Source organism: Pelodiscus sinensis, chromosome 6 (genome assembly GCF_052426305.1).
Source record: "Pelodiscus sinensis isolate ZL-2025 chromosome 6, ASM5242630v1, whole genome shotgun sequence".
In the NCBI taxonomy this organism is placed as follows: domain Eukaryota; kingdom Metazoa; phylum Chordata; order Testudines; family Trionychidae; genus Pelodiscus; species Pelodiscus sinensis.
This window is the reverse complement of record NC_143057.1, coordinates 102,053,630-102,074,885: the sequence shown is the minus strand read 5'-3', so window position 1 is coordinate 102,074,885 and position 21,256 is coordinate 102,053,630. Positions and strand designations below refer to the sequence as shown.

Genomic DNA, 21,256 nt, shown 5'->3' with positions numbered 1-21,256 from the left:
ATGGCTGCAATTAAATGCAATGGCAAAGTGATGGGTATAAATAGCTGCACCCTTAACTGTGTAATTATATGACTGTGCTTCCAAATCAGATAGTGAGGCAGCTGAATTGCAGTAATTATAGGTGCAAATAATTGCCCCTGCTTTTAACTGTGGATGCAAAATTGTATCCACAGCAGTGAAGGCCGAAAATCTGGTGTTCTAAGAAGACAGGGAGGCTTAGCTCTCAAAAATTATGTACGAAGGGAAAAAATCAGTACTGTATAACATTATCTAGTTTCCCTGGGGAATAGTTTCAATAATTTTCAAGTGTCCTTTGTGAATCATTAGCCTGGCCATGTGTTTATACTGAAGTCATTTTCTGGATTTAAATATGCTGGATAAATAATATCTATTTTTCTTGTACAACAAATACTAATTTAAAATTATGAAACAGGACCTAAGTACTTTTGGCCCCCGACTCTGTAATATTGGAATGGTGATAGTTCATCTTTCTGCCTTGAAGTATATACAATATTTTTCATTACAAAATACACTATTCCCCAAATTCACTAAACTAAATGCTGCTTGAATGTGATAGCATTCTGCCTGGGAGAGCGGTACGTGAACAGGTGTATGCATGCATTATTAATATCTTGGGTGAATCAACTACATCTAATCTAGTCAGAAACTAAAGTGAGTGCAGAATTCATCCTGTTAAGCCATGTTTCTTTTCATGACACACTACTTGAATTTCACTGCTACTTTTGAGTGTCCAGGTTGATTTTAATGTGTTGGTTTTAATCTTGAAAGACCTACATGGTCTGTGACATATCTAAAAGACTACATCTTTCTTCATGAGTTGGTGCCACAGGTGTGTTTGTTAGGGTGCTGATGTTGGGATTTCACTGGTAGGAAAAAGGGTGGACTGTTGGCAGGGTGTTCTCCATTAGGGACATTTTGGAATTTGCCTTGGTCCATGAAACACTCTGACTTAACTTTTTAGGACATGCTGCAAAGTCTGTTTTTGCTGCCTTGCTGGACAAAATCTAAGAGGTTTGTAAGGCTGAGTAGTATGAGGGGATTATGGTGGATATGTGGTTAAAGAATTTTTTATTTTTATTTGTTCTTTGATTGGAGGTATTGGAACAACTGGTGGAGGTTGCTAGAGGTAACATTATTTTAGAGTATTGAGTGCCCAGAGCTTGGATCGGCATTTTTTGTTGTCAGTATAAACTGAAATATATATATATATATATATATATAAATGGGCAAAATAGAACAAACACCCTCCTCATTCAGTGAGATGAATGTTTATGTAGCAGCTGGAAAATGCTTGGTTACAGGAGATCATGTGCCAAAATACGGTTAAGGGGGAGTGTTTGGAGTTGAAGGAAGATTTCCAAGTCACAGGAAAACTCTCAGGCAATCAGTAACTGGACTTCTACTCAAGTCATTCCTCATATGATTTGGGGACCTGGTGAAACTTTTTACTGTTCTCGGTGTTTGCAGAAAAGAAAAGGCACAGTTTAATCCCACTGTTATTGAAATTCAGTTTGCATAACACCCTTTGAAAACAATAAAACCCTCCCACCTCACTATACCTTGTTCAACTCTATTGTGCTTAGATCAATCCATCTGAAAAAAACGTATTCTCTCACTTTTTCCTGTTCTTGTGATATTCTTTTAAAAAACTGGATAGTTCTAAATATATGAGTAATAGAAACTCCACATCTGAATTAAAGGACTTCCAAATACAAATACCATCTGAATGAAAATATCCAATGGCCCATTCCTTGGATGCATCCCATTTTGAAATAGCACTATATTTATTCTTCTCGTCAAACAACTTCTGTTTCTTTGAGAAAAAAATCACCCATTAGTCTTCCAATTAAGACATTTCATATAGCAACAAGGTATCTCCAAAGATGGGAATTAACATACTAGCACAGGTTTTCAATCCCATGAATAAAACCTATAATTCATGAAAGTCCATCTTACATGCACACAGTACGTTAAGTATGCATATGATGTTGTGTGCATACAGGTAGGAGGTGTGCAAACATGCAAAAGTGCACTGAGGTTTGAAAATGAGCCACTATTAATAATCTCTTTAGGAGCATACGTAATGCTGTACAAAACAGAGTAAGAAATCCCCTTTGTCTTCAGGACTTCAAAATCTTTTAGTAGGCTCATGGGTGCTGTGATGTTCAGATTTCATTTAAACTGTGCAGTTAAGATAAGGATTTATTTAAACTAAACTGTTCTTAAATGCAGTCAGTAATCTAATCTGCTCTGCTTTAACTGTACCTAAAAATACAGAGAGAACTTTCACTATGCATGGGTGGAATTTCTGATTTAAGGGCTTATGATTTAAAAATTATGTCATTGATTTTCTTGAATCTCAGGCTGATCATTAGATTTTGATGAGATCTATAAAGCAGGCCAATCTTGAAGCTTATGTCTTCAACTATTTAGGGGTTTTATAGCCACATAAGTTTTTATCAGAAATGCATCTTTTCCCCTTTGTCATATGAATAAAAAACAGTTATACTGGTTTTACTTAGTCTGAAAATCCTTCAATTAAAACAAGGAAACTTTCAACTAAAATTTCAATCCAAAATGAATTTTTTTGAGGAAGCATCTGAAAAAGTGAACTAAAATGAAATTTGGAGCTCAACAACAACTTAATTATGTTTGCTACTGAAAGCATTTTTTTTATGCAAAGGCTATATAGCATTAGGGTGTGTCTAGACTACAGGGTTTTTCGAAAAAAAGTGGCCTTTTTTCAAAAAAGCTTCCTCTGCATCTAGACTGCTGTTGCGTTCTTTTGAAAGTAAATCAAAAGAAAGCGCTAGTTTTTTCAACTGCAGAAAGCCTTGGCTTACGAGGAAGAATGCATTTCTTCGAAAGTGCTCTTTCGAAAAAAGACGCTATGTCATGCAAACTGTGCTTTTTTTGAAAGAGAGCATCCAGACTGCCTGGGTGCTCTCTTTCGAAAAAGCAGCTTGCTTTTTCAAAAGTACTGGTTGTAGTCTAGACACTCTTTTTTGAAAGAGGCTTTTTTGAAAATATCTTTAGAAAAAGCCTCTTTCGAAAGAGGCTTGCAGTCTAGACGTAGCCTATGTAAATACTGCATGTCACATTTTATATCCTGTGAATGCATTTGGACAAATATATGAGAAATGTGGTTTTTCCACATGGGTTTCAGCTGGTAAAGTCACTTCTTGAGCTGATGATAACTTTTTCCTGATGCAAGCAGATATACTATATGTTGCTTTAAATTATTATCTGGGAGTTGTCATTATGCCATGTGATGCACTCTATTCTTAATTATGGCACGCTGAAATAATAAAATAATGGACACCAGCCAAAAATGTAAATTTATGGCTATTGCAGCATGCAGAATTTCAGATGGAAGTTACAGATGTTGTTATTAAACTACTAAATGATGTGTATACCATATATAAAACAACCAATATGTAAATATGAAAGTCTCTGTCCCCAAACTCTGAAAGTTCTGACAGATAAGGAAATCTCTCATCACCTTGTTTCCCCTTCTTGTGAAGGAGAATAGCTGGACTGTCTGGTCTGAAGAAGCCATGTAGTCCTTGCCTTAATACCAAGAATCCCTGTAAGAAGCAGAAATGTCTCACTGCATGGTAGGGTGAGCATAGTAGCATAAAGACTGTTAAAGGTGCAGTTAATTTAATAGTTTTGAAATGTAGCTAATCATACTTGCACATCTGATACTTTGCTTTCTATTTGTACTCGCCTTGCCTATGTAGATAGTAAGCTCTTTGGTGGCAGCGGGGAACCATTTATTTTACTAGCTTCAGGGGGTAGCCGAGTTAGTCTGTATAGGATAAAGTTAAAAAGCAACAAACGGTCTGGTAGTACTTTATAGATTAACAAAACATGTAGATGGTATCATGAGCTTTCGTGGGCACAGCCCACTTCTTCAGATGACCGGAATTTTATAGCACCTAGCCCAATAAAGCCCTGTGTTTGATTTGAACCTACTAAAGATACCATTATATAAAAATATATCTATAACACCATAAATGCTAATGACAGAAGGCACTTTCTCCGTCTCTCTGACTTTCAAGGACAAACAATCAGTAATTTCCTGTCATTGTTACCAAGCAAACAGCACCTCTGACCCTTTCTGGTCTCTCTGATTGCACCTTTTTAGGTCACAAGCTGATAGCTATCACATGTCTTTTGGGGAGGAATCACACGATTCTCCCTCTGTTGCAGTCCCTTAGTACTAGCCATGATTTGACATGTCCAGACCCTGAAATTTTGTTCCATCTGGGACAATGGCAGTGACAGTCAGTGACCAAACATCCTCATTAAAGCAAAATGTTATTTATTTCGAATCAAAGCTTTTAAGATAACACATTAAAAATAGAATGAACTAATCTAGTTTTTCCATAAGGTTTACTATTCCCTGGGTTTGGGAAGGTCCTAATGATTAGGCTTCCTCTTCATTCTTTGTATGTTAGGTTGAAGATCTTTAAAAAACAAAAAAATTACCAACCTCCTCCCCCCAAAACTCCTTAGTATTCTTTTCATCTCTGGCATCCTATATTTGACCAAGTAAGCTACTTAGCAACCGGAGACAGGATTCTTGAAGTTAAAAGACTGACCCATTGCCCTTCAAGTGTGTGTTGAGAAGTCCTTATCTAGATTGTGTTGATTTCCTATTTGCTTTTTCTGCAGCCTCTTCTGAAGTTAGATCAATACAGTCATACTAGAAATTCTAACAACACAATATATGATAATATCCTCATGGAAAGCAGGAGTTATTATTTCAAAATAACTAGCTCATTATTTTGAAAAAAAACCAGGCTTGGTAGTGTGGACACTCCACTTGTTATTTCGAAATAATTCCCTAGTGTAAACCAGGGCTAACTAACTTGCCCAAAGTTACACAGGAAGTCCCAGGAAATTGAATCTAGGTCACCTGAGCTCCAGACTAGTACAGAATCCACTGTACCATTCTCCTTCTCACAACAGATAGAGATCAGAACATGTATTTTCATACTACAGCATTAGAACAATACACAAGAAATATGCTGAGAGTTTTAATTTTTTGTAAGAGTCTGTGTTTGTGTATTGCTACAGTAAGTTTCAAATAAGTATGTTTATAAAAATATGTGTTCTAGCAAGCTAGATGGGTTGACTCCTTTATAGATGTATAATAGCAGTCAAGGCCAGGTTCAATATCTAGGGATGTGTCTCCATCCATCCAACACAGAATTCAAGAGCCCTACCCAGTAACCTGGGAAATTCAAACACCATTCCTGGGTACCTCTGAGAGGCAATTCTTCCCCATTCACAAGCACAGATTCTGAGGCTACGTCTACACTGCAAGGTTTTTGCACAAAAACCTGCGGAGCATCCACACCTCAAGTGCGCAAGTAAATCAGCAGAACAGAGGGCTTTTGCCGGTGTAGATAAACCTCCTTCTATGAGGCATAACTCCCTTTTGCGCTACAGCTATTGTGCAAAAAGGCAAGTGTGGACGTTCTAGAAGGGTTTCTTGCACAAGAAACCCCTATGGGAAAAAGCACAGGTGTTCTGATGGCCATTCTGCGAATGGCCATCAGAGCTTTCTTGCGCAAGAGCATCCATGCAGTGTGGACGCTCTCTTGCGCAAAAGCACATCACTTTTGTGATGCACTCTGAGGTGTAGATATGCTCTTGCACAAGAAGTTTTTGTGCAAAAACTCTTGCGCAAAAAGGCTTCTTGAGCAAGAAGCCTGCAGTGTAGACAAAGCCTGAGTGTAGACAATAGGCTTTTAATAAGAAGGAAGTAACTTGGCATTCATTTGGGAAAATACCACAAACAGGGTTCATAAACAAATCCATGAGTAAAAGCCCCACTTCAACTAGGTTGGATAATGTCCTTTTCCTCTCAGGTTTTTAGGCCCAGGAATCTAAATGTCCCTTTCCCATGCCCAGACTTTCTTTGCCCCCCACTCACAGTTCCTGCCCTTCATCAGTGTGGACCCATAGGTCAGAGTTGCATCTGCAGAGTTTACCTCCCATCCTGGAACTGGGTGGGGGAAGAAGGCAAATAGGCATCTTAATCATTAAACTGGTCACTTGCAGCTGCCTGCCCCCTGTTCTCTGCTGCCACCTTGCTGGCTGCATCCTTGCATCTCGCTGTCGCCGCCCTGCTGGCTGCTCAACACATCTCTTTGCTGCCACCCTGCTGGCTGTCAGTCACCATCTACTGTCCACTTTTTGGTTGTGATTTCTGCCCATCGGTCTCAAATGATTTCATTTCCCAGTGATTTCAATTCTTAGCAGGGTACAAGAAAAAAAACCTCCTACAAAATTACCATGAGAAAAAAGGTTCCTACTTTTTAATTCTGCCTATTTAATTCTGTTCTTTGAAATGGAAGGAGCAGGGGTAGGTCAAACTAGTCCAGGCAAGGGAGAGCATATAGCAGCAATGGGCAACATGGGCTGCATGAGTGGTTCTCCTTTATCTCAGTGGGCCTCAAGATTATTGGAACTAAGACAGTCCCTCAGAATAGGGTAATTTTGCTAATTGTGTTTGCATATCTAGAATATGTGGGGTGTAATCACTGAACTATAGCAGTGCTTTGGATGCAGCTGGAACGCACAGCTCTTACAGTCAGGCTACGCCTACACTGCAGGCTTCTTGCACAAGAATGGCCATCCTTGCACAAAAACTTGCAGAGTGTCCACATTGCAAGCCCATTCTTGCACAAGAAAATTTACAGTAGATCATCAGAAGAGAGGGCTTTTTGTGCAAGCGTTATTCCTCTCCCCACGAGGAATAAGCATTTTTGTGCAAGAGTTCTTGCACAAAAAGGCTAGTGTGGACAGGAACAGGTGTTTCTTGCGCAAGAAATCCCTATGGCTAAAATGGCCATCAGAGCTTTTTTGCGCAAGAAAGCATCCACACTGCTATGGACACTCGTGTGCAAAAGCACATCTCTTGCATAAAAGCACATGGCAGTGTGGACATGCTCTTGTGCAAGAACTTTTGCTCAAGAACTCTTGCGCAAAAAGTTGTTCTTGTGCAAGAAGCCTGCAGTGTAGACATAGCCTCAATGCTGTGTGCAATCAGTACTCACCTCACTTCATGTGCCCTTGCTTTACCTGGTACAATGGGCACGGGGACAATGGATGTGGCTCAGTCGATAGTATGGATTTCACGAGTAATAGACAGGCAGTGTCAAAAACAGATGTTTGCCTGCAAGTCAGTGTCTCTCAGCACTGGAACTGCTAGCACTGATAAAAGCTCATGAAATATGTAAATATGTTCCATCAGGACAGTACTGGGACACCAATCTGAGTACATGATAAAATAATTTAAAATGAGAGTGAATGCTTTGGAGGATAGTACAAAGGGAGGTACCAAACGTGTCATTAATGCGTAAAAGAATACGTACAGTGGGTATCATAAATGGTTCATTTCCATCGATAAATATTGGGGTATCTTGACTTAATTCTTTGGCCAGTCTAGAGGGCGATAGTGAAATCCATGCTATTGACTGAGCCGTGTCCATTCTCCCGGGTACAAATATGGAGGGGCTACTGACAACTATCAATGTATTTCATTCAACAATAAACCTGATTTGGGTGCCTTCGTATCTTATCCAAGTCTGTGGTCTTTGGGGGCTCTTGTGAAGTCTATTATGCTAGCTATCTGCTAGCTATCTGCACAGATATACAGGCATGATATACTGAGGGAGCATACAAAAATTCATGCAGATGAACATTTATCATCACTGATGGAGCAGAAGACCTGTCAGGATGCCACACCAGTGAATCCTGAATTTACAGTATCGCTATTCTAAAACCTAACCCCAACCCTAACCCACACCTGAATATCACTTTAGTAACACTGTAAGGAAAAGAACTAAGACAGAAACAAGAGGAACCTGGCAACCCGGTGCACACAATAGTCACACATAGAACCCTGGGACACGTGTTCCAGGGACTGCAGATTGCCCACCACTGGCATATGTCCAACAAACCAGAAGAACCTTCCCTCATCCCTCATAGAGCGCTGGAAGTCGACCCCCTGTTTAGCAAGGTTCTTTTTGCTAACTGTGAGCCCTTTCCTTTGGACTAGATTAAGCGCTGTTCTGCTTTTCTGTATTCCCACAAAATTACAAAAGCAGCGAGGAGTCCTGTGGCACCTTATAGACTAACTGAAGTGTTGGAGCATAAGCTTTCGTGGGCAAAGACCCACTTCATCAGATCCATGCATCAGCACCTTGCCACAGGACTCCTCGCCGCTTTTGCAGATTCAGACTAACACGGCTACCCCTCTGATACTTGACACAAAATTACAAACATTGTTAACCATATTTCAGCGATCCTTGCATTTAATACAAACATAGCTAGTAGTGGGTCACAAATTAAGTTGATTACAATGAGCAAAATACCACTCTATCTGCTGAATATCCAACAAGTCTAAGCATGGCAGGAGCAAACTGTATTTGCATACACATACATAGGGTCTCTCCCCTATTCCAATTAGCTGTAAGGGAAGCATTCCTTCAGAACCTGCTTACATTCACCTTGGCTGTGTCTAGACTGGCACCCTTTTCCGGAAATGCTTAAAACGGAACAGTTTTTCCATTATAAGTATTTCCGGAAAAGCGCGTCTACATTGGCAGGATGCTTTTCCGGAAAAGCACTTTTTCCGGAAAAGCGTCCGTGGCCAATGTAGACGCGCTTTTCCAGAAAAAAGCCCCGATCGTCATTTTCGCGATCGGGGCTTTTTTGCGAAAAAGACTACTGTGCTGTCTACACTGGTTCTTTTCCGGAACAGTTTTTCCGGAAAAGGACTTTTACCCAAACGGGAGCAGCATAGTTTTTCCGGAAAAACACTGACAATTTTACAGTAGAAAAGCAAGCGGCCAGTGTAGACAGCTGGCAAGTTATTCCAGAAAAGAGGCTACTTTTCCGGAATAAGTGGCCCAGTGTAGACACAGCACTATAGTCACACTGAGTTGTAATCATATCTGACCAAGCTGTAACAAGGGACACTAGTCAGATATTATATAAGAGACTGTTGATGGCCAGAAAAGAACAGACTTCTCTTTCATTTGCCAAAGAAGCAGCATTTGAGTACATTATGAGAGGCACAGTAGTTCTCATTCCTGTTCCGCTTAACTAGCTGTACATTTGAACCACATGATAAATTGGCAATTTTCTTTGAGCAAGAAAAATCTGTATATGGGTGAAGCAGGGGCCATAAGCTATTCATAAATATTTATTTTACTGTAGTATCATTGAAAGGTCCCAGGTGGGGATCCAGGTTCCATTATGTAAAGTATTGTACATGTATTGAACAAAAACATGGTCCCACCCTCAGAGACCTTACTTGCAGTGCTATCCCTAGGAAGGTGCGGTGCTTTGGTCACCCTCTCTGCCTCAAGCATGGGGCCTGCAGCAACTTCCCCTGCCCCAGGCCTTACCTGGCCTCTTTGCACCCCTGTTGTGCCCACAGTCTGCCCTGCCTACACTCCACCCTTTCCCCAAAGCTTTGCCCCTGCTCTGCCCCCTCCAGACCCTTCCCTGAAGCTCCCTCCCCACCAAGCTACATGAGCCTGGGGATTAAGTGGGCAGCATTGTATGGGGCTGCAGCAGGGGTTGGCCCTCCCTGTACTCACTGTGGTGGCTTCCTCCATTCCACCTTACCACCCATTTCCCAGCCTGTTGCACTCCCCTTCATCATGGCAGCAGGAAGCAAAGTGCCCCAGGTCAGCCGCAGCCCCACCCCCACCCCCTTGAGTCCTGCATCACTCAGGGGAACGGAGCATGATAGACTGGGACCAGATTGGGGTGTTCCACTTTCCACCACCATGGTGAAGCAGAGTGACCCAGCTGGCAGACAGTGGGAGCAGCACAGGCTTCTGCATGTGTCACTCTGCTTCCCAGGGTCCTGCCACTGCAGTGAGTACAGGGGGCAACCAATGTTGATGCCCTGTGCCAGCCTCCCCGGTAAACCCCCAGGCCTCCCTCGGCCCTGTGGGGGACCATCCTTTCCATAAGACAGTTGGGACAGCCACTGTGGGACCCCTCAAGTGTGGGATCCAGGGCAGCCACTCTGAACTGTCCTATGGCCAGGATGGTGCTACTTACATGAACTAATTGTTATAAGTAATATTTTTGTTCCTTGAATATACATGCATCTTCAGGGAAAAAACTATGAAATTTGCAAAGAAATGATATAATGGCATTTTATTCTTTTAATTGTTTGTTACAAGTATTTTAATTGCTGTTGAAATGGAAATACATTTCTAAACTCTAACTATTTGGACAATCTCATTCTGGGTTTTATTCTGCGTAATGCTTTTTGAAATCTCATGAAAATGCAGTATTTGGTTCATCAAGAAGCTAGGCTGAAATTCTGGGAAGGAAGTGGAAGATCAGGGATATGCATAGGTTGCCTAACATTGTGATTACATTCACAGCTGCTCTTACCTTTATCAGTGCGGTTTAATTCTCACAATGTATTTTTTATCATTTTTATGGGTAAAATAAGGTTTATTTTGAAGCTTTTTATTTTTATCAATTTAAATTTCACAGTTGTGTGAAATTATGGGGGAATCAGACCATTATTTAATGACAAAAAATGTTGAGAGTCAAAAAAATTAAAGCTTTATAATATTTAAAACACAAATTGTCAACATCACATGTCAACATATACAAAGTATATAAATAAATCTAAATTTTCAAGCATTCTTATTTTGCCTATCAACAAATTTCAATTATTATTGATAGAAATATTTTTTCCATCAGTTTGTGTATTATGAAATTAATATTTAATGACATTTACTTTATTAATTATAAATATTCCAGCTGGACAAACCTACAAATATGTCACTTGACAGTTTCAGATTTTTTCCTTTTATATATATTGAATGTCTGGGGCCAAATGAAAAATATGTGGGATTGGAAGCCTTAATCATGTATTAAATGTGTATGGCTGCTTTTAGTTTAAAAATAGTGAACACTAAACTTTGTCTGTGAGGCAGAAACATAGCTTTCGACAGGCTTGAAGATTACATCAGTCAGTTGAAAAAATAATAAACTGTACATCTTCAAGTGTCAGCATGTTATTTTTAGCTTGTATATAGTTTCATAAACAGCTGTCATAATGAATCATATTGTTGTAGTTGATTTCCCCTTGTTAATGTAGCCTTCTCAGATTTTTCAGTTTCTGACAGGTTGTTACTTCAATAGTTTGGTGTTGTATTCTTTTTCCATATTATAACAATCAATCTTTTGGCAGCAACAATTGCCCTTAAAGGTTTTTCCATTATGATGAACAATCTGGTGTATAACTATCTGCTAGAAAGATCTCAACATTTACATGTATAAAAAACTACATATATATATATAAAATTAGGTAGAATCTTATGTCCCATTTATTCCCAAAACAATAATATAGGGACAAGCAGTCTCAGATTATGACAATGAATATTTGTTCTTATATATCCAGTGTATATCTTACTATAAGGCTGCGTCTACACTGGCAAGTTTTTTTGTGGAAAAACTTGCCAGCTGTCTACACTGTAAGATATCTAAGATAGTCAGTATTCTTGCAGAAATACTATGCTGCTCCCGTTCGGGCAAAAGCCCTCTTGCGCAAATGCTTTTGCGCCACAGGACCAGTGTAGACAATGTGGTATTGTTTTGCGCAAAAAAGCCCCAATGGCGAAAATGGCGATAGGGGCTGTCTTGTGCAAAACCGCGTCTAGATTGGCACGGATGCTTTTCCACAAAAAGTGCTTTTGTGGAAAAGCATCTGTGCCAATCTAGACGCTCTTTTCCGCAAATGCTTTTAACGGAAAAACTTTTCCGTTAAAAGCATTTGCGGAAAATCATGCCTGTCTAGATGTAGCCTAAGAGTTTGATTCTTTTAAATCTGGAAGTCATATAGAAAAATCTATATAAGGGGCCTGATCCTGCAAGCCATTGACTTCCATAGAAGGCTTGAAGGATCACGCCCAGTATTTTGTATTCCAATGCTCTGTCATTTGAACCTGATACTGGTAAACCAAGTGCCAGATCATGCCAAGACTGACAAACCAGGTGCCTGCCTTTTTCATCAGTGTGTTAGTAAGGTGTCATGATCATGAGAGAGGGCCAGCAGCCTGGGGACTAAGGGATTAATTATGTCCCTTACCTAACCAGATAGCCAGCAGCCAATAGAAATGTAGATAGGAATTTCAAACTGGGACAAAGGAATTTTTGGGTTTGTCCCTAGGCAGTTTCTCTCCAGCTACTGAGGGGAACAGACAAAATGGATCCGCAGTTACGAACGGGGCTGCCCCGGAGTACGCGGACTGCGGGACCTCGGGTTCCCGCCGCCCGTGTACTCCGGGCGAGAAAAGCTGCTCTGCATCTCCCTGGTCTGCAGACCAGGAAGACGCGGAGCAAAACCGCTGCCCGAGCCCCCCCTTCATATTGTCAAATGCCTTCTGAAAATTGATGAAGCAATTGTACATGTTCTTGTTCTTTCGCCAAACTTTCTCCGCTATCAATCTTAGTGCCAATATCTTCTGTATGGTTCTTCCATCTTTCCTGAATCCTGCTTGTTCATTCACTAGATGGTCTTCTATCTGCGATCTCAATCTCTGCGTCAGTATCATCAGCAGCACCTTGCTTAGATGACTTGTTAAGGCAATCATTCTGTAGTTCTTGCACGCCAGTGTGCTTCTTTTGCCTGATACTTATGTTGGCTTACCAGCCTGTAACTGCCACAATCACCTCTGGAGAATTTTTTAAAAATAGGCATATTAGCTAACCTCCAGTCATCTAGTACAGTTTCTTGCCATTTCAACCAGAAAGGACATTGTCTCAATGACTTGATTACCTGCATCCTGCTTCAAAGGCCTTTTAAGACTACACTTGAAAGAGACTCCTCTGAACTGTCATTCATGCTCAAATTCAACACTTTACACTTAAGTTTGAGTAAAGACTCTAATGATCTTATCCGTTACAAAGATAGCTTCCGCAATTATCACCTCTAATATCATTAGCTCACAGACATTTACCTCCCCCCCATTCCCCTTCTGTTCTGAAATTTGATTTGTCCTTTTCATATGTGTTCATTTTTTTAAATTGTATCCTTTGGTATATATGGTTGTGACAATTTTCTTCCACTATTTGATCTGAGGAAGTGGGTCTGGCCTATGAAAGCTCATCACCTAATAAACCATCTTGTTAGTCTTTAAAGTGATACATAGTCCTGTTTTTTGTTCTAGTACAGAAGCTAATTTAAATGATAAGTTTGCGCTGGGTCCAGCAGTCCATATTTGCGGCAGCCCGGCTGGCTGTGGGCAAGGACTGCTCCAGCTCCGATGAAACCCCTGCGGATTGGGGCTGCTGCCAGAGGCAGCGGGATAGGGGGGGAAGTGGCACTGTGGAGACGGTGCTTGGGAGAACCAGCTTTTAAACCAGCTCCCCCCAGCACCAGCTGCTGTTCCCCCATTCCCCATTGCTATCTCTCATACAGAGGCAGAAAGGGGAGAGGGGGGAGGAGAGTGACTAGTTGAGTACTCCACTCAACTAGTCGAGTAGTCATCTACTCACGTAGATCCCCACTTTTTCCTGATGGCTGCCCCTGGGTAAAATTCCTTCCTGCTGTGAGGATGGAGACAAGGAGTCTCACTGAGAAAGAGGCATGCATGGAACGCAAGTACTTTCCCCTCACTCACTGACAGTCTGAGGAATGGGATGAAAAGTAAGCTGTGTCCCGGAACACACAGCTGCCGTCCCCCTACCCTTCCAAAATGGCAACCTTGTGGCTCTGGTAACAGCAAAATGTTGGGGTGTGATGCAGTGAACCATATAGTTTCACAGGCCACGTACAGGTGACAGACCCCAGTGATAGTGGGATTATGAGGTGTGGGTCAGGGATACAAATAGGTCTGGAAACCCTGGTTCATAGTGTGATCTGGAAGCATGGTTCAGGCTTCAGTCTAGGTATGTGAGCCACCAGTGACAGGGCAACTAGAGAGTGTGGATCAGGGCCTGTACAGTGAGGGGAGGCTCCAGCAATTACAGGATTTGGTAACTGGTTCAGGGGCTTGTAGGGATGGGAACCTCTGTGCCAACAGGAACCAGGGCAGAGGAGGGGATATGGTTCATGCGCCTGTATAGTTGGACCCCGATGATAGCGAGTCTGCACCCCACTGTGGGGCTGGAGGAGGTTATAGGGAAGGGAATGGGGCCCTAGCCCTTCGGAAGTGTGGGGTCCTGTTAGGACAGTGGTCACCAACCAGTAGATCAGGATCTACTGGTAGATCTCAGAGCCTCTGACAGGTGATCCGACTGGTTTGGCTATGAGGCTATCAAGTGCCAGCACTTCAGCTGCCCTTTCTCCCACTGCTGCTCAACTCCTACCCTTTGCCTTGGAGCTGCCCTTCCTGCTGGGGAGCCTTCTGTTTTCTGTGCAAGGCAGGGGAAGAACAGAAGGGATGCTGATATCAGGGTGCCCCCTTCCACTTTGTGTCCTTTCTCCACAAAGCAGAGAGGGGGCACAACAGAACGTTGGATGGAATTTGCTGGCTATGTTAGGGAGTGGTCACAGGCCAAGGCAGGGGTAAGCCTGCCTTAGACCCACTGTATCACCAACCAGGAGCCACTTGAGGTATGCAGTGTCCAGCTGGAGCCCACATCCTGAACTCTTACCCCAGTCATGAACCCCCTCCTGTACCCCAAACACTCCTGCATCCAAACGCTGTCCCAGAGCCTGCACCTAGAACCCCCTTCTACATCCCAACTGCCTGCCCCAAAAGCAGCTCAGAGCCCCTCTTGCACGCCAGATCCCTTAATCCAAGCCCAGAGCCTGCACCCCAACACTCTGCCCCAGCCTGATGAAAGTAAGTGAGGCTGGGCGAGAGAGGGAGGGTGGAGTGAGCAGGGAGGCGCCTCAGCAAAGGGGCGGAAAGCAGGCGGAATAAGGGTGTTTATATTTGAGGTAGATCTTGCATTGCACTTAAATTCAAAAAGCATCTGGAGCTTAAGAAGGTTGGATACCTCTGTACTAGGAACAGACCACACTGGTCAGCCTTGCTGCTCTCGCTCTGCATTCTGGGAAATGTAGTCTCTTCTCCCAAAGCCGCTCACCTCGAGGGTTCGAACACAGCCAAGATCTTCCGCAAAGAGCATGCGCAGCATTGGCAGGGCGGAACTTCGCTGACACTTTCTTGAAAAGGAACCGTCCCCCTTTAACTGTTTCCTAGAGCGTTGGGCAAATGACATGCCTTGATTCATCCCTTTTTTGGACCACAGTGCCGGTTTCTCAGAGGAGCTTTCGGATTGGTGAAGTGTATTGCTCACGTGATCAGTCGTAGCCAATCACTAGTGCACACTACTCCCCTCGTTCAGAGTTTGTCACTCCTCCTTTGGCAAGATGGCGGCTCCCAGGGGGTGGCGGTTGGTGTGGCAGGGTCGCTGCCGGCTGATGCACACCGAACCTTCCGCGGCCCCTCCGCCTCCGCTCTACCCAGCCGTGGTCGCCTCCCACACTGCCAAGAGCAAGTCGGCCAAGCGCCGCCGGCTGGAGTTTCACTACCAGCTGGTGCACGCGGCGCCCTCCATCGCGGAGAAGCTGCGGCTCTACGGCCGGCTGCAGCGGCTCAAGTACGTGGTTTACCCGCAGACCTTCTCCCTGAACGCGGACCGCTGGTACCAGAGCTTCACCAAGACTGTCTTCGTGCCGGGGCTGCCCCCAGCGACCGCGGAGCCGGCGGAGCCCGCGGGCCCGGATCTGAGCGAGCTGCGCTCCCTGGCCTGCGACGCGCTCCTGCAGGAGCATTTCTACCAGCGCAAGCGTCAGCGACCCTTCCTCTACCAAGAGCAGCAGCACATCCCGGCCCCCTTCCTCACCCAGCTCGTCTCCTCCCTCACCGCCGCTCTGGGCAGCCGCAACCCGCTGCTCGCAGCCTCCTGCTTAGGTGGGGCGGGGGCCTGCGGGAAGGGGGTACCTGGGAACGAGGAGGGAGGTGCTGGGGTTGGGAGGAGGCTAAGCCGTGAAGATATTTTTCTGCAGGATGTGAAAGGCTAAAGGTTACATTGCTGTCTGATCTTTAATTTTGTTTTCGTGTTGAGGACTGATGTACTTTGCATGCTTTCACCAAGAATACAGAGGGTCAAAAGCTGGCTAAAAATAAACTTGTTTTATTTCAGATTTAAAACAACAGGTTAACTTCTATTGGGAGCGTGGGGAGACTGTTGTTCGTCGAGGCTATCGAACAGGTAGAATCGATCCAGTGAGATTTCAGATAGATGACACGCCACAAGTCCAGATCCGTGTGCCAAAACAGCTTCCAGAGGTATGGAAGAGGCAGTTCCGACTTACATACAAACTCAACTTAAGAACAAACCTACAGTCCCTATCTTGTACGTAACCCGGGGACTGCCTGTATAGTCATACGGTCACTACTAAACTCAATGGCATGACAGAAAGCTGCTCAATTCCATGTATTTGATTTAGATTTTCTATAACTTGCCAAAGAAAATGTACACCAAGATTTTATGACCAGTGACTTTTTTTTTTTTTTGCTTGGGTGCCAAACTTTTCATTCATTTTTCAGGGGATGAGTATTCAGCATACTCAGAATTGAGCTCCTCAAGGCATCTTGAGTTAGGTAACCAAAATGATCACTTTTGAAAACTCTGAACTGGAAAATACTATGATAGTGTTGCATTGAATGTGAGGAAAAAGGTCAAACAAAATGCTGTTAATGAGGTTTTATTTTTTTGGTTCCCTTGCAAAGTGTGGGACATGACATCTTCAGTCAGTAGGAAGCAGTGCTAACCAGCAGTCATCTAGGCAGTGGCACTTGAGTCATTCCTGTGCTACTCAAAATATTTCTCTGTTACTGAAAAAGATTCAAGCTTTCTAGGATAAACATATTGTCTTGTTGGTTTCTGTCTCAGAATAGGATCGGAATTTTATTGAAGTAAGTAAAATGGATGTTGAGTTCAATGAGAGTTCCATTGGTGTTTGGATGGCTGTTTAAACAAACCTTAGGAATCAAGATATTGTTATCAATGTACTATGTAATAATGCTGAGATTAAGAAACATTCTTTGGCTTGCTGAACTAATTTTCTTTCTCTTTCTCATTCCTTCAAGTTTGTACCATTGGATTATTCAATCCCTGGAGAAGTTCCTGTTATTAATCATACACCAGACAAACTTCCATTGTTCAGAAGACAATACGATAACAAGATATTTATAGGTAAGAATTCCTAGTAATGGGAATGCAATTACTACAGGAGCCAGTTTAAAAATCTGCCTAATGGCATTTCTCATTGTGGTGGTGTACTTTCAATGATGAACATTAATTTAAAAAAAAAGACAGTATCGTTAGTAAAACATACCTCCAAATTTTAAAAAGGAGGCATTTAAGCCTTGAAAAATGAAAATACTTAATTCAGAATGCATAATGTTTTCCGAATAGGTTATTGGGCCTCGTGAGGGTATTTTCTTTGCTTTTCTTTTAGTTAGCTTTACTCATAAAGAGGCTACTGCTTCTCTGTAATAAACCAAATACAGGTTGTATTTTCCTTAACTGAGACTCTCTGATCTGGCAACATCCATGGTCTGGCACGATGTTGAATTTAGATTAGTTAATTAATCGGATAGTTGATGGGATTTCCATTGACTGTTTGACTAGTCTATAAGGGCACCTCTGCCTTTAAACTATAGCAAGAGCCCTCCTGGACTCTTGCTGCAGTTCAAAAGCGGAAGCTCCACAGGGAGCACAGGCCCAGCGGGGGACTGGCCCCACGGTCCCTGCAGCGTGTGAGCCTTTGAAAGGCACAAGAGCCCCGTCAGGCTCTTGTACATTTCAAAAGCAGAAGCCCTGTGCACTCTGTGGGGCATTTGTACATTTCAAAAGTAGAAGTGCAGCAGAAGCGGTATGAGCAGGGATTGCTTCAAGCCCAGCTCACACCATTTTCTTCTACGCCTCTACCACCCACGCCCCCTGTGGAGACCGTACTGGGGGAAACCGGCTTTCAAGCTGGCTCCCCCTAGCACCGGCTCCTGCTCCTCTTCTCCTCCCTCCCCTCCTCCCCCCCGCCTCTGTCTTATAGAGGTAGCAAGGAGAGTGAGGTGACTAATCGCTCCGATAGTTGACTATCAATGTAAGTTTACATCCCTAATTCCTGGATCTTAGAGCATAGAGGGAAGTCTGGCTGCATGGCACGAGCATAGAAGGGGGGACCGGCGACTCAGCTGGGAATCTAGTGTCAGTGGGGGCAGGGAGGCATGGTGGGGAGTTCTAAGTTCAGCGGTTGTGGCCAGGGAGCTGTGACCCCGGTAGCAGCTGTGGAGTTCCAACCCAGCCAGGACCACGGATCCCTGGCCATGGAACCAAGTGGCTGTGGAGCTCTGGCCTCAACTGCGAAGCTCTGGCCATGCCACTCTGGCCCTAGCAACAGCAGGGCCGGCAGCAGCTAGAAAATACCTGGGCTGGAGCAGCAGTGGAGCCAGGCTGCCCTAGTCTGCTGGCAGCAGGTAAGTATGGGCCATGAGGAGAGGGGACCCTCCTCTGGTCCAGAAAATCATATTGTTCAGGACCGGTTTGGTCCTGAGGGTGCCAGACAAGGGAGGTCCAACCTGTACCTGTATAGTCAGGGCCAAGCCCACCCTTCTTTCCCTATAACTCCAGAAAAATATGCTACTTACTACACTTGCTACAGAATGACCAGCTACATGAGCCCTTTAAATGGGGATATTGAGGTCTTTCTATACAACATCAGTCAATGGAGGGAAAAGAGGTAAACTTCCTTTATTTTCTGTGGGAGCAAGATTGGATCAAAACTAGTGAATTATTAAAATTAATTTCACTGTCTTGCATCCAAATATTGGCACCAAGTAAGATCATAAGGAGATTGGTTTTTTTGGATGGGTGGAAGCCAAACAATTATTGATGTCAAATTTCAAATCAGGCAAACTTTTTAAATAATTTGTTACTTTGAAGGGTAGAAGTCTGAATAATAGAAAATAGGGAAATATGGTATTTCTGTCATCTCTGATGCTACCTATAACATTTGATTTTTAAAGTGATTTCAAACTTTTTTTATATACCCAGGATCAAAAGTAGCAGATCCTTGCTGCTATGGTCATACACAATTTCATTTGATTCCTGATAAACTGAAAAGGGAACGATTATTAAAAGCAAACCTTGCTGATCAAATTGAGGTAACTTATCGAGCTAATGGTATTGCAAGTCTCTTTGCCTGGACTGCAGCACAGGCAATGTATCAAGGTGAGGCAAAACTTATAGCCTGATTTTTATACGTAGACAAACTTCTTTTCTCTCCCCTTTTATCTCCATTTGTGGTTTACCTGATTTTTCTTTGTGCTTTAATTTCAGTATTTAAATGATATTTAAATAAGCCAATTGAACTATGTGTATGGCAGATATTAAACAAATTCCTTTTTAAAAGACTCTTAGATCTCTGTAAAGTGCTTGAAAAGCAGGCAAAAATAATTATGCCAAATAGTTTTGGGGCTCTCTCTTTTTAGGGTGCAGCAAAGTGAGATTGATTACTTCTTTTGTAAATTACACTTGATTATACTATATGTGACCTGTCAGTCTTCATCCTCAAAGGAAACCTGTACAACTCTTTCAAAAGATAAGCATGGGAGCTTAAATTCATTACTCTACAAAACACTATGGAAATCATGGACTGAACAGAGACACTGAATTTATGGTTTATTACTGTAAACTTCCGATAATCCGGCACCTTTAGGACCCAGGGGGTGCCGGATTATCAGATATGCCGGACTATCGAAAGGGGGGGCTATGAGGGGTCTGGGGTGGAGTGAGAGGATGCGCCCCTCAGCACTGCGGGACCAACCCGGCAGCACCCCAGCTGCTCTGCCCTAGACTTCCCCAATTCAGCCACTGCTGAAACTGACCAGCAGCTGACTCCAGGACTGAGAATTGCTTAAAGAAGCATATGTATTGCATATTTATTGTAAGTACAGTTCTCTGCATATTCTGTTGCACATGCACAACAATATTATATAGTGTAAAACTAGAACCATTTTCTTTGGTCCAGTAAGAATTATCTTGTTCCACACCATTTTATTTAGCATTTAAGAGTAATGGTGTATTAAATTTGAATCAGAAGAATATATTCTTGAAATGTCATATGATGAAGTGTGTTCCATTATGAACATAGCCAGTTCACCGTAGCAGGATTTATGTAAAACTCAATTATCCTTTAAATAGAAGGGGCTGGGCTTTCAAAGATCTGATTCTCTCCCCCCCTCACCCCCCCTCAAAAAATAGTCTGTAGGACTTCATGCATTTGTTTATCTAATTTAAACATTCAGGTTTTTGAAAGATGAGACCCTTTGCAGGCCAACTCAGTTCCATGACTCCATGTGCATTCAAAATGTGCTAGTTTTGTATTCACATTTGAACACAGAGTTGTGCACATAAATTACCATACATTTTTACATCTTTTAATTTTGAAAGTGATTCATAGAGTATGTACCATAAAACTTTTCTTAGGGGTGGTTGAGATAGAGATATGTAGTTAATTACTATATAAAATGTTATTACTGGACAGTCTAAAACTATCTTGTTCTTTGAAGATGAGCAGTTTGGGTTTGTAACTCTTGTATCTGTATTTCAGCCCGCTATTTTGATTTGTGCCATCTGAATACTACTTATGCGTTATTTAACTAAGATGTAATTTCATTTGCAGGATTCTGGTGTGAGGCAGATGTGACTCGTCCATTTGTATCACAGGCTGTGGTGACTGATGGAAAATACTTTGCTTTCTTTTGTTTCCAACTTAATACCTTAGCACTAACTGTAAAAGCTGATAAAAATAATCCTCGGAAGAATATTTGTTGGGGAACAGAAAGTAAGCCCTTATATGAAGCTGTGGAAGGCAGTAATATTAAAAATTTTAATGATGAAATTCTGCTTCAGTTAGTTCAGTTTCTGCTAAATAAACCAAAGGAATTGTAAATTAGGTTACAAAATGTATCCATTTAAATGCTTGGTCTTCCTCAGAAGTCAAATGAGATGTGATTTGGAATGATTCTTCATGCTTATTTAGGGTTTGTCATACACACATGCCTGACTAAATATTACTGTAAACAAGATGCATTCTGATCTCTTTTGGAGCTCATTCTCACATGCTCTCCAAAATGGGAGGTGCTGTACATTGAAAATAAACATAAAATAACATAATGCCTTTTGTATACTTGTATTTGCCTTGATTTTTTTT

The 21,256-nt window shown here is 42.5% G+C and overlaps 1 protein-coding gene and 1 long non-coding RNA gene across 2 annotated transcripts in view; one reads left to right on the top strand and one right to left on the bottom strand.

Moving 5' to 3' along the window:
* LOC142829956 (uncharacterized) overlaps positions 1-15,394 on the bottom strand; it is a 26,847-nt gene extending 11,453 nt beyond the window's left edge. Inside the window, exons 1-2 of the long non-coding RNA XR_012904924.2 lie at positions 15,028-15,394; positions 3,524-3,608 (exon numbers count right to left, since the gene is read on the bottom strand). This is a non-coding gene — a long non-coding RNA (uncharacterized LOC142829956). The remainder of the gene's footprint in view (positions 1-3,523; positions 3,609-15,027) is intronic.
* On the top strand, positions 15,388-21,256 carry MRPS30 (mitochondrial ribosomal protein S30). The gene is made up of 5 exons (XM_006139517.5): positions 15,388-15,947; positions 16,180-16,325; positions 17,130-17,235; positions 19,096-19,272; positions 20,726-21,256. Exons 1-5 carry the CDS (start codon positions 15,404-15,406, stop codon positions 20,992-20,994), a joined length of 1,242 nt encoding a protein of 413 aa, XP_006139579.3. The 5' UTR covers positions 15,388-15,403; the 3' UTR covers positions 20,995-21,256.

Coding starts and splice junctions, on each gene's coding strand:
- MRPS30 (XM_006139517.5), top strand. CDS start 15,404: ATGGCGGCTCCCAGGGGGTGGCGGTTGGTGTGGCAGGGTCGCTGCCGG. Junction 15,948..16,179: donor GCTCGCAGCCTCCTGCTTAG/GTGGGGCGGGGG, acceptor GTTTTATTTCAG/ATTTAAAACAACAGGTTAAC. Junction 16,326..17,129: donor TGCCAAAACAGCTTCCAGAG/GTATGGAAGAGG, acceptor CATTCCTTCAAG/TTTGTACCATTGGATTATTC.